General features: G+C 50.3%; 1 protein-coding gene across 1 annotated transcript in view; it reads left to right on the forward strand.

Annotated features, from left to right (window-relative positions):
* Positions 1-284: 284 nt before the first annotated feature.
* Positions 285-12,505, forward strand: part of LOC137644182 (autophagy-related protein 13-like) — a 58,337-nt gene continuing 46,116 nt past the window's right edge. The window contains exon 1 of the mRNA XM_068377182.1: positions 285-756. Coding sequence (XP_068233283.1) covers positions 604-756 — 153 coding nt within the window. The 5' untranslated portion in view covers positions 285-603. The remainder of the gene's footprint in view (positions 757-12,505) is intronic.

Below are 12,505 nucleotides of genomic sequence, written 5' to 3' on the forward strand. Positions count from 1 at the left end.
TATGTAGAAAGAATCTGAAAAGAGATGCATATTTAAAGATGAAATGAAAGCATATGACAAAGAGCGTATAGATTTACATTTGTTAGGTTAGGTTAGGTTAGGGTCATGAAAGTGTAAAAGGAATTTGTTCTTGTCCATGTCACATCGTAGTAATAGTAATGAAAGGTTTTTGATTAGTTAATGTAAAGACAATTTTTGAGTAACACTTCGTAAATTCTGTTCTTTCAAATCAAGTCATTATAATGTAGCAAAATATTAATGCTTGTTTTTTTTTTTCAGCCTTGGCATGATGTTGGGCAAATCATGGACCAGTGTAGTGTGGTTGAGGAATTCTCTCTTCAAAATTCTAGGAAAAAAAGTCATTAGGTTGCTATTTTAGGACTATTGTGCTGTATTACGTAACTATTTCGAAAGCAAAGATCAGAAATGAGCAACCAGTTTTTGAATACTTGAAAAATTATCGTACGCGAGTGAATAAGATTTTGCAACTACTACCCTAAACCTCAAGGCTTAGTAAGACAATTTGTCTATGCTTAAACACGTTTACAACAAGCCCTAGATATTGAATAACAAAAGTATGAAGTGTTGGGAGCAAGCCTAAAGATGTCTGGCCGTCATCTCAGCTCAGAAGACCGACGTGAACTTGCCCGTCTCACAAAAATACTGTCGCAGAAAATTGTTCAAGTGGTGGTACAAAGCCGCCTTGGAGAAAAGGCCTTCACTAAATCTAAGACGCCGGCTCAGGGATCGGAATGGGTCAGTAAGACTTTTATCTTCTAATTTTTACACTTGTAACTGTGTATCGTTTTACCTCTGTCAACGAAGTTGGAAGAAGGTTATGTTTTCGCCCCTTTGTTCCGTAACTGAAATACAAACCACGCTATTTACATGGGGTAATTACTTCGGCGTAGCTGAAATGACGAGCCATAAGAATTTTAACGAGGGTTTACTACCCCTCCGCTAGTTAGCAGGGGGGTAGGGATGGGTAGCTTGCTACCCCTCCCCCCTCAAACACACAGTGAGTGCTTCACTTTACTGCTGGCTCGGAGAGACGACAGACCTGTCTACGCTCTCCTCCGTTATTGACTGCCATAATCTGTTTTGCTTTTTCTTTCAGTGTGTGTTTGAAGTTGGCCTCTATTCTTTCATCATGCGTACGTGCCCTGGACAAGCCGGCCGCCCTTGTGTTACCTTTATGTCGGCCTTGGACACCGATCCTCACTCCTTATGCCCTCAGTGTAGGAGCCAACGGTGTGATAGGTCTAATGTATGTATCGAGTGTAGGGAGTGGTCTACCTCCCAGTGGGAGAGGTTTGCCCGGCGACGCAAGAAGAAGGCTAAAAGGGATATTGCTCCTTCAGAGGCTCCTTTGAAGAGAGAAAATCCCAAGACTTCTTCTTCCGTAGCCCTTTCCTCCTCCGAAGCTCCCACTCGAGCGGTCTCTCCCGAGAGGCCGGCGAGTGGTAGCGTAGACCGTATTGCTGTTGACCGATCCCGGGGTGCGGGAGAGGTAGTTGCTTCCCATAGCGAGGCAGCTGCTGCTCCTCCCCCGGAGGAGGATTTAAATATTGATTTTCCTGTTAATAATAATGATTTATTACAGCTTTGGGCTTCCTTGGGGCTTCAGGGTTCGCCCTCCAGGGAAGCCCTGTTTGACATGATCAAACTGGGTGAGGCTGTTAAACAGTCGCCGACGACAGCAGAAATAGATCCTCTGTCGTCGTTGACGTTGTTGTGATGGAGGCATCGAGTGGTTCTGCTCTAATTCCTGTGCCTGTTGTTGCTGAGGTAGCTGAAGGCTTAGGTTCCCCCTCCGAACATCCTTTGAGGGAGGAACTAAGTCCTACGGTTCTGCCGGTGATTCTCCCCCCCGGGGGAGTTCACTAACAGAGACTCCTCTGCGGAGGCCCTACGAAGGTCAGAGATCTGATCCAACGGCCCCTCGTGGGCGTATAAGGCAGAAGGCTCGCCCTCCCCTTCGCCGTAGAGGCCTTCCTTCTCCTCACAAGGGAGTTAGGAGGCGCCTCTTCGGCTCGTCATCCCCGCAGTCCTCTGCGGAGGAAACAACTCACCGATCTCCGTTCCTGCCAGCTACCACCTTAGACCTCTCCAGGGATCGTTCGCGATCCCCGTCGGAGGATGGTCGTCCTTTGGGACTTTGTATCCAGTCACCCTCCAGACATGCTGTCCTGCCATCTCCTTTCAAGGAGGATGCGCGCCCCGTGCCATCTAAACCTGTCATTGCGCAAGCACGGGTCCCTTCGGGGCAAAAGGGCAATGAGCTCAAAACTGCGCATCATACCCTTGCGTGCCAGGTTATACCTGCGCGCCCTCCTGCTGTTGCCGCTGACCCTGATTTAGCGCCACGGCGCTCACCTGCGCGCGGGTGCGCAAATGTTCCAGTTAAACGCCAGGGTTCCCCTGCGCTCCCACAACCATCGGCGCGCCGGCGCCCATCAGCTGTTCCTGAGATAGCGCTCCCGCGCCCACCTGCGCACACGCGCCCAGCAGTTCCTGACAAACGCGCGGTCCAAGAGGTACCTAAGTTAGCGCACAGGCGCTCACAGGTGTCTCTAGACGACAAACGCGCGGTCCAAGAGGCACTTAAGTTAGAGCACAGGCGCTCACAAGTGTCTCTGGACCCCCAACACTCTTATACTACTAAGAGTGATGCGCCAACCTCGCCCTGTTCCTGTTATAGCGCAAATTCGCTCGCCAACGCACCAGCGCGCTTCTACATCACAGCGCGCAGTCCAGGAGGTTCCCAAGATAGCGCACGGGCGCTCACGGGTTCCCCTGGACTCTCTGCTAACAGCGCGCAACATAAAAACTGCGCAGTGTTCCAGTGGCACGCGAGGTTCCAGCTGCGCGCCCAGTTCCAGTCGCGCGCGATGCGCGCCCATCCCAACAGCGCACACCTACACGGCCAGTTCCTGCTGCGCGCCCATCGCAACAACGCACACCTGTGCGCCTTCGATCCCCTGCGCGCCCGGCTATCTCACGATCGCCTAAGGCAGCTGCACAACCTGCACACCTCTCGCCTGCGCGCCAACGTGCGAAATCGCCCTTGCGCTATCGCCAGGCGGCGCAATCGCGCCCACACCCGGTCGTTACAGACACGCGCCAGCATGCTACTGCGCACTCGCGCTCATCAGTATCCCATCAGCCCACTGCGCGCTCTCGCATCCAGCCTTCTACCCCTCCTCATAAGATAGCTCCTGTGCGCCAAACGCCCTCGCCATCTCCTACACGCGCCCGCGCAACCACGCGTCTGCGCCCTCAACCTCACACGCCCACACTCACGCACATGCGCACGAGCGCGAATATCCTGCTACGCACGATTCTTTTACGCGCGATCCAGATCAGGGCTTTTTACGCGATCACCAGCGTGATCGGCGCAACGATCGCCAACGCGATCACGCCCGAGTTACATTTGGGGTTCAGGCGGACAGGTCAACATCGCGCTCCCCTCCCCGCAAGCGCAGAACAGCGCGCTCGCCGGAGGATCTTTCTTCTTCCTTCATTGCAGATTCTCAACAGGCGAACCCTCATATGTCGACTCCTCCAAGGGATCAAACGATCCCCTTCCCTCCAGAGGGAGTATCTGACAGCGCGACTGTCAGCCAGCAGCCCTGGTTTGGTACCATTGTCAGAGCGCTTATGCAGGCAAGGAAGCCTGTGCTCTCTGACTTGGGTCACAAATCAGTGGCAACTTCCTCCCCCCTGAAGAGGAAGAGAGGAGTCCCAGACGTGGTAACTTCTCCAAGGACTATCCTGTCCCCTCGCGAGTCCTTATGTAAGGCTCCTACCCCACCTCAGACTTTCTCTTCCTCCTCTGCGGATGAGTATTAACCATCCTCAGGAGAGCCGGAAGATCCAGTCGGTTCCCCCATCGCACCAATGGGGGAAACTCCGCCGCTTCCTGAGAAGTCCCTTCGTGTAGAGGTGGCGAAGGCCTTACATCCTTCATTGCTGGAGTCCTACATCCCTCCTAGGAGGGAGCCGAAGAACTTGAAGACTGTTCCCAAGTCTTCCGCAAGGACCCGACAGGAACCAGATAGACCTTTGGAGAACGTCCGCGAGTCTCCCCAGGAAGAGCCTCTGGGGACGGGAGACTTCGCTGCCAGTCCGTCAGGAGGAGAGCACCAGGAGTCAGAACGTGCGTTCTGGCAAGTCCTGACCCTCATGAGGAACCTCAATGGGATCCCAGACCCAGAGATTCCTCCTCGTGAAGGGAAGGATACGGTCCTGGACCGAATCTACGGCACCCAGAAACCCTCTAGGGCCAGTGCAGCTTTGCCCTGGTCTCAGGGGATGAAGAGTGCCAGAGACAAGGTCGAGGGCCAGCTCTCTGAGCTTGCCTCCTCCAATAGATCCAGTGCCGGTAACAAGCTCCTCCCTCCTCCTCGAGTACATCAGAGGAGGTACTTTGATATCCTAGAGGAGACTTGTTTGAGTCTTCCAGTACACCATTCGGTGGAAGAACTCACTGGGGAGTCCCTCTTGAGAGACTCTCCAACCGGCAAGTGTCCTATTCCGCAACTGAGATCCTAAGCCAGGAGAAAGTTGCGAAGTGCGCCATGCAGGCAACTTCGTGGCTTGACATCTGGCTGGGATCTCTGGGCATCCTGGTACGTTCTGAGGACCTGTCCAAAGAAAGTACCAGGAAGGCACTGGAGACATTCTTACTCTCAGGCACGCGAACCATCAAGTTTCTGGCCCATCAAGTCTCGAGCTTGTGGGCTAACACGATTCTCAAGCGTTGGGACGCAGTGGCTGAGAGGTTCCACCAGAAGGTCCCCAGTTCTGATGTTAGCAGGCTTAGACACTTCAGTTCTCGGTAAGAGCTTGTTTGAGCCAAAGGATGTGGAGCTAGCCTCTGAGAGGTGGAGGAAGTCCAATCAGGACTCCCTCATCCACAAGGCCCTGACATCGAGGCCTTACAAACCTCCAGCAGCTCAGCAACCCCGTCCACCTAAGGAACCTAGGAAGACAACGACAGCGAAGCAGAAGGTGTCTAAGCCCTTTCCTGCCAAGGGCAGAAGGGGCAAGAAGTCCTCCAGGGGAGGAGGCAAGAATCCTAGAGGGAATGGCCGAGGCCGTAAACGCTAGGATTGGCAGTCCCCCTGCAAGTTCACCAGTGGGGGGATGCCTACAAAGTTGCGCGACAAGGTGGCAGCAACTCTGGGCAGATACCTGGACAATTTCCGTAATCAGTCAGGGTTATCGCGTCCCGTTCATCTCATGTCTACCTCCCCTGACAGCGAATCCAGTGTCATTGAGCTCCCTTACCATGGGATCGGTAAAGGGACAGGCCCCCCGGGCAGAAGTCCAGACCATGTTGAAGAAGGACGCTCTCCAAGAGGTTGTGGACGGGTCCCCAGGCTTCTACAGTCGACTCTTTCTTGTGAGAAAGGCGTCTGGAGGCTGGAGACCAGTCTTCGACCTCTCGACACTGAACGGGTTTGTCAAATAGACTCCGTTCAGTATGGAGACGGCAGACACGGTCAGGCTTGCAGTGAGACCCCAAGACTTCATGTGCACACTGGACCTGAAGGACGCTTACTTCCAGATCCCAGTCCACCCGTCTTCAAGGAAGTACTTAAGATTTTGCCTAGACGACAAGATCTACCAGTTCAAGGTGCTGTGCTTCGGTCTCTCCACAGCACCCCAAGTGTTCACCAAGGTGTTCACCCTGATTTCATCATGGGCTCACAGTATCAGCATCTGTCTCCTCCGTTATCTGGACGACTGGCTGATCCTAGCAGACTCGAAGGCAACCCTTCTTCGCCACCGAGACAAGCTTCTCGAACTTTGCCGAGATCTAGGGATCATGGTAAACCTCGAGAAGTCCTCTCTGCAGCCCTCTCAGAGACTGGTATACCTAGGCATGGTCATAGACACCAATCTCCACAAAGCCTTCCCATCAGACGACAGGATAGCAAGGCTGAGGAAGGTCGCGAGCCCTTTCCTCACACGAGAAGAACTTCCAGCCCAAACGTGGTTACGTCTCCTCTGCCATCTCTCCTCCCTGGCCCGTCTGGTTCCCAACAGTCGCCTCAGAATGAGATCTCTCCAGTGGCGACTCAAGTCACGGTGGAATCAAGGACACGATTCCCCGGACTCCCTGATCCCTATGGGACAACCGCAACAGACGGATCTCCAGTGGTGGGTGGCAGACGAGAACCTACGAAAGGGAGTGGATCGTCTCGTCCTCCCCCTGGAGTTGATGTTGCTTTCGGACGTATCAAAGAAAAGGTGGGGAGCCCACGTTCTGAACCACAGGACCTCGGGCCTGTGGTCAGAATCAGAAAAGTACCTTCACATAAACCTGCTAGAAATGAAGGCCGTTTTCCTCGCACTTCAGACGTTCCACCAAGTCCTGGCGGGCCACTCTGTGGTAGTGATGAGCGACAACACCACAGTGGTGGCTTATATCAACAAGCAGGGAGGTACCTTTTCAGAACAGCTATCCCATCTTGCAGTAGAGATACTGAGATGGTCCAAAGTCCACTTGATCACACTAGCAGCTCGCTTCATTCCGGGCAAAAGGAATGTGCTCGCCGACAGTCTGAGCAGAGCGACACAGATACAGTAGTGAGGATTGAGTGGTCTTTGGATCCTCAAGTAGCCAACAAAGTCCTGACTTTGTGGGGTTCCCTGACTGTGGACCTGTTCGCTACAGCGCTGAACCACATGCTCCCCAGTCCCGGATCCCAAGGCTCTCTGGCAAGATGCCTTCCAACAACGGTGGGACAACATCGATGTGTACGCCTTTCCCCCGTTCTGTCTGATGAGGAGAGTACTCAACAAGACCAGAATATCGGTCAACCTTTCAATGCCCTCATAGCTCCGCTATGGCATCACGCAGAATGGTTCCCGGACCTTCTGCAACTCCTTACGGAGCCTCCAAGGAAACTCCCTCCACGTCACGAGCTACTCAAACAACCACATGCCAACATCTTCCACAAAGCCGTAGCTTCGCTTCGACTTCACGCCTGGAGACTATCCAGCATCTCCTCAAAAAGAGAGGATTTTCGCAACAAGCTGCGAACAGGATGTCTGGACACTTGCGCAAGTCATCCGCAGGGGTCTACCAGGCGAAGTGGAGAGTTTTCTGTGGTTGGTGTCGTGGAAGGGGTATCTCTCCACTCGATGCCACTATTTCAGCAATAGCGGAGTTCCTCGTGTATTTGCGGGAGGAAATGCGCCTTTCAGTCTCGGCAGTGAAAGGCTATCGCTCAGCCTTAAGCCTTGCCTTCAGGCTCAAAAGAATGGACATTTCTTCCTCGCTGGAACTTTCTCTTCATACGAAGCTATGAACTTACCTGCCCTCAGTCGGAAGTGAGACCCCCTCCTTGGAACGTGGTTCGAGTTCTCAGGTCTCTAAAGAGACCTCCTTACTAATCACTACGCCAGGCTTCAGATCGCCACCTTACTTGGAAGACGGTGTTCCTGCTAGCTTTGGCCTCGGCCAAGCGAGTCGGCGAACTACATGGTCTCTCATACGACATCGCCCATTCAAGGGGATGGGGGGAGGTAACGTTCAGGTTCGTCCCTTAGTTTGTTGCCAAGACTCAGAACCCGGGAGTACCGGATCCTCGGTTCGACTCTTTCCAGGTTTCGAGTCTCCGTTCTGTAACAGATGACCCAGACCATCTCCTACTTTGCCCAGTAAGGAGTCTGAGGTTGTATCTTAAGAGAACAGCTGCAGTTCGTCCCCAGGTTCAAGCCTTGTTCGTGAGCACTGGGAAAACGAAGAGAAGAGTCACCAGGAATACCATCTCAGCCTGGATTCGCAAGGTAATACACCTGGCCTTGAATCCTGACCCTTTTCCGTCACGTCGCCCTAGAGCGCATGATGTCAGGGGCATAGCTACGTCCCTGGCCTTCAAGAAGAATTATTCAGTGACGCAGGTCCTGCAAGCTGGGGTGTGGAAGCGTCAGACCACCTTCACAGCCCACTACCTGCAAGACGTGACCCACAGGAGGCTCGATACGTTTTCTATCGGCCCTGTGGTGGCTGCACAACAGCTGGTCTAAACCTCAGGCTCCTTAATGGACAAGTAGCAGAAGGTTGAGGGCATTGTTACCCAGTTTTAGTCTGCATGAATGAAAAGGTATGTCTGGCCCTTATTCTTTTCTTCATCCTCTCCTCCCTTGGAGAAAGCAGCATCCTGGGTTCTCTGCACAGCTGACCTCAAACCACTGCAGGTAAACCATGCTTCCTTGTGTTCCTAGTATTAAGTGTAATACTGTCATGTCCCCATACCCTGACGAGGTGGTATTGGGAGAGTCCTAGCCTAGATTTCCTTCTGAGGATCTCCAGGTCAACTTCCTAGGACGATTCACTTTTCACCTTCGCACACACCTTACGTAGGCCGCAGCAATTTTACAGCCGCTAGCGAGGAGCAGGGATTCCCTATTGTCCGAGTACGTAAACACTCGAATATGGAATCCCCGGGCAAGCCAAAGCCAGTGTGGCAGGGACTTACCACCCTTTCTAAGGGTTAAGTCACCCCATGTAAATAGCGTGGTTTGTATTTCAGTTACATAACAAATGACAAATTCGTAGATAATTTGTATTTTTCCTAACTATACAAACCTTAGCTATTTACACATATTTGCCCGCCAGCCCTGTCCCCGGGGATAAGTCCTACCTCTAAAGTAAAGTGAAGCACTCACTGTGTGTGTGAGGGGGTGGGGGAGGGTAGCTAGCTACCCCTCCCTACCCCCCCGCTAACTAGCAGAGGGGTAGTAAACCCTCGTTAAAATTCTAATGGCTCGTCATTTCAGCTACGCCGAAGTAATTACCCCATGTAAATAGCTAAGGTTTGTATAGTTAGGAAAAATACAAATTATCTACGAATTTTTCATGTTTGTGTATTTGTTTGTGAACAGCTTTCTGGGCACAATTTTAATTTTTATGAATAGAACTTACCTGGCAGTTATATATACATAGCTAATAATCTCTATTTCGGCAGAATTTTTCTAAACGTGGCAACCGCCTTGTGGTGGTTGGGTGGTAACACCCGCTAAAGGGTGGTAGGAGGAATCATTCCCGTTTTCTGTTCTTCAGTTCATCTCTGCCGGCCGGATCGACAACACGTTGGTCCGTCATTAAGAGTTTTTCTTCGCTTTCCCTGCTCGGTGTACCAGTCTGCTTTTTTGGTGAAGTAGTCTGATTTGGGGTTTTGGCGATCGTGTTTTTTGTTTTCTCTTAGCTTTTTTGCTGTTTTCATTATGAGTGAAAAAGTCATTACCGTGTCTGTGCGAATGAGGAATGTAAGGTGAGACTACCGAAAATGGCGGTAGACCCTCACACCGTGTGTTCGAATTATAGGGGTTTTGTTTGTGCCCTTAATAATAGGTGCGGGGAATGTAAAGTTTTGGATGAGAAGGATTGGTTGATTATGAAGCGCTATGTGCGTAAACTAGAGCTCGATAGAGTTAGGAGAGCTTCTAGGTCTAAGTCTAAGTCTGTTAGTGGTAAGGAAGACGAACTTAGTGTAGATTTATCTATTGAATCTATAATTGATTCCTCTTTGGAAGTTGATCCTTCCCTTGAGTTAGTAACTCCTGCACCTCCTACAGGTTCCGTATCTACGGATGACCCTCGGTACGCTAGCCTGGCTGCCGAGTTGAAGGCCATTAAAGAACAACTGGAGGCCTTTAAAGGTAAGGAAAGTGAAAGTGCTTGTGTTAGTGCAGTGGAGGTGGCGACTGACCGAACCTGTCATTACCCTAGGCCTAGACCTCTACCAAGCTCCCAGGACCAAGGGAGAAGGTACGTCGATGACCGAAAGGGGGTGAGAGGTACGTACCCTCGGTCAGCCGTCGCCTCAGACAGTCCTGTTGTCGATTCCCAGGCTGCTCTTGACCGTCACGGGAAAGACGTGTCGGATGTGTTGTTTTCTTCTCCGAATTCGTCCAGACGTAAATGGAAGTTTGAAGCTTCAAGACATACTAAGAGGAGATGGAACCGCGACGAACGGTCTCGTTCTTTCTCTCCCGGTTCTAGCAGTTATGAACCTTGTCCGTCGAAGGATGATTTCGACTCCGTGCCTGTGAAAAGGGCGAAGCCGAAGCCTACTGCCGAAGATCCTCCCCCTTCTACGAGTGTTATTCGTCAGCCCTCCCCTTCGGGGCCGCAAGACCCAGCTGATGTTGCTAAATCCTTTATGTCTGTCATGCAGGAACAACTTTTTACGTTAGTGCAAGCATTTAGCCGCCCTCACGCCCAGTCTGACAGACGTAAAGACGACTCGTTACCTATTAAGAAGTCTGCTTCTAAGAGAGAACGGAGTTCTTCTTTAAAGAAAACTTCTCCCTCTCTACGCCAGGATGAGGAATGTGTGCTTTCGCTAGGCGATACTTCTTCTCGATACCAGGACGATACGGTTTCTCGTTCTCGATACCGAGACGATACTTTATCGAATGATGCTGCTTCTCGTTCTCGATGCCAAGACGATACCGCCTCCCGTTCACGATACCAGCACGATACCTCCTCTCGTTCGCTTCGCCATGACGATACCTCCTCTCGTTCGCTTCGCCATGACGATACCTCCTCTCGTTCTCTACGCCAGGACGATACCTCCTCTCGTTCACGACGATACCGACCCTAGTTCTCGACGCCATGACGATACAGTGAACCCTCGTTTATCGCGGTAGATAGGTTCCAGACGCGGCCGCGATAGGTGAAAATCCGCGAAGTAATGACACCATATTTACCTATTTATTCAACATGTATATTCAGACTTTTAAAACCTTCCCTTGTACGTAGTACTGTTAACAAACTACCCTTTAATGTACAGAACACTTAATGCATGTACTACAGTACCCTAAACTAAAACAGGCACAAATATTAAAGGCGATTTTATATCATGCGTTTCCTAAACACGCTAAAAAGCATGATAAAAAATGGCAACCAATGTTTTGTTTACGTTTATCTCTGATCATAATGAAGAAACAAACTGGAGGTAGAGCTTTGCTTATTACCCAGACATATTTCCCATACTTTTCCCTTAGAACTACATCACATCTTCCTACTTTAGATATACAGTATATATATATATATATATATATATATATATATATATACTGTATATATATATATATATATATATATATATATATATATATATATATATATATATATATATATATATATATATATATATATATATATATATATATATGTATACACATATACATACCTACATATATACATATACATATATACATAAATACATGCATACATATATATATATATATATATATATATATATATATATATATATATATATATTACTGTATATATATGGGTTATGGAAAAAATCCGCGAAGTGGTGAATCCGCGATGGTCGAACCGCGAAGTAGCGAGGGTTCACTGTACCGCCTCTCGTTCACGACGCTACGACGATACCGCCTCTCGTTCTCGACGCCAGGACGATATCGCCTCTCGCTCTCGACATCAGAACGACTCTGCCTCTCGTTCTCGGTGCCAGGGCGATACCAGCCTGCCTCTTTTGGACGATACTGCCTCTCGTTCCAAGGATTCTTCTAGCGCTGGACTCCAGGATGCAACCCGTCTTTTGCAGGACGATGCCTTTGATTTGCCCTTGTCGGGTTCTAAGGATCCTTCTTCTCGTTCGAAGGATATTGCAGATGTGGATCAGGACCTCGAGGATGTTTCTGATGACGATGATAATCCTGCCGACGCTGCGGGAGATTACAAAGTTCTCTCTCGCTCCCTTCTTGAACTTTTTGGAGAGGAATTCCAACCTGCTGCCCCTCAATCTCCTCAGTCCCAATTTAACAGAAAGAAGGCCAAGAAACAGTTGGCCTTCATCAAGATGAAACTGTCTATTTCCGCAAAGAAGGCTCTTACGAAGATTGATGACTGGATGAAGGAGCGGAGACAAGCAGTTAAGACTTCCTTCTCGTTTCCACCAGCTCGTCTTGCTTCAAAAGCGGGTATGTGGTATGCAACTGGGGAACCTTTGGGTCTGGGAGTGCCTTCCTCCTCCAAGGGTGACTTCTCTGGTTTAGTGGACTCTGCTAGAAGGCATGCTCTCAACTCAGCCAAGGTCATGTGGTCGATGTCGGAGCTGGATCATCTCGTCAAAGGTATTTTTAGAGCCTTTGAGGTTTTTAGTTTTCTAGACTGGTCGCTTGGGACTCTGGCAAGGAAAACTAACCAGATGGAAGGATCTAGGGACCTTACCAGTATTATGTCCTGTATGGACAAGGCCCTCAGAGATGGGGCGAATGAGTTAGCTGCGCTGTTCTCAGCAGGGATCCTAAAGAAGAGAGCTCTGCTTTGCTCTTTTGCTTCTAGGTCTGTTACCACTGCACAAAAGTCTGAGCTTCTTTACGCCCCCCTCTCTCAACATCTTTTTCCCGAGTCCCTGGTTAATGACATTACGGTTTCTCTGGCCCAAAAAGCCGCCCAAGACCTTTTATCTCGTTCTGCTCGTAAGCCCTTGGCAGCCCCTCCTTCTTC

Source organism: Palaemon carinicauda, chromosome 7, assembly GCF_036898095.1.
Source record: "Palaemon carinicauda isolate YSFRI2023 chromosome 7, ASM3689809v2, whole genome shotgun sequence".
NCBI lineage: Eukaryota > Metazoa > Arthropoda > Malacostraca > Decapoda > Palaemonidae > Palaemon > Palaemon carinicauda.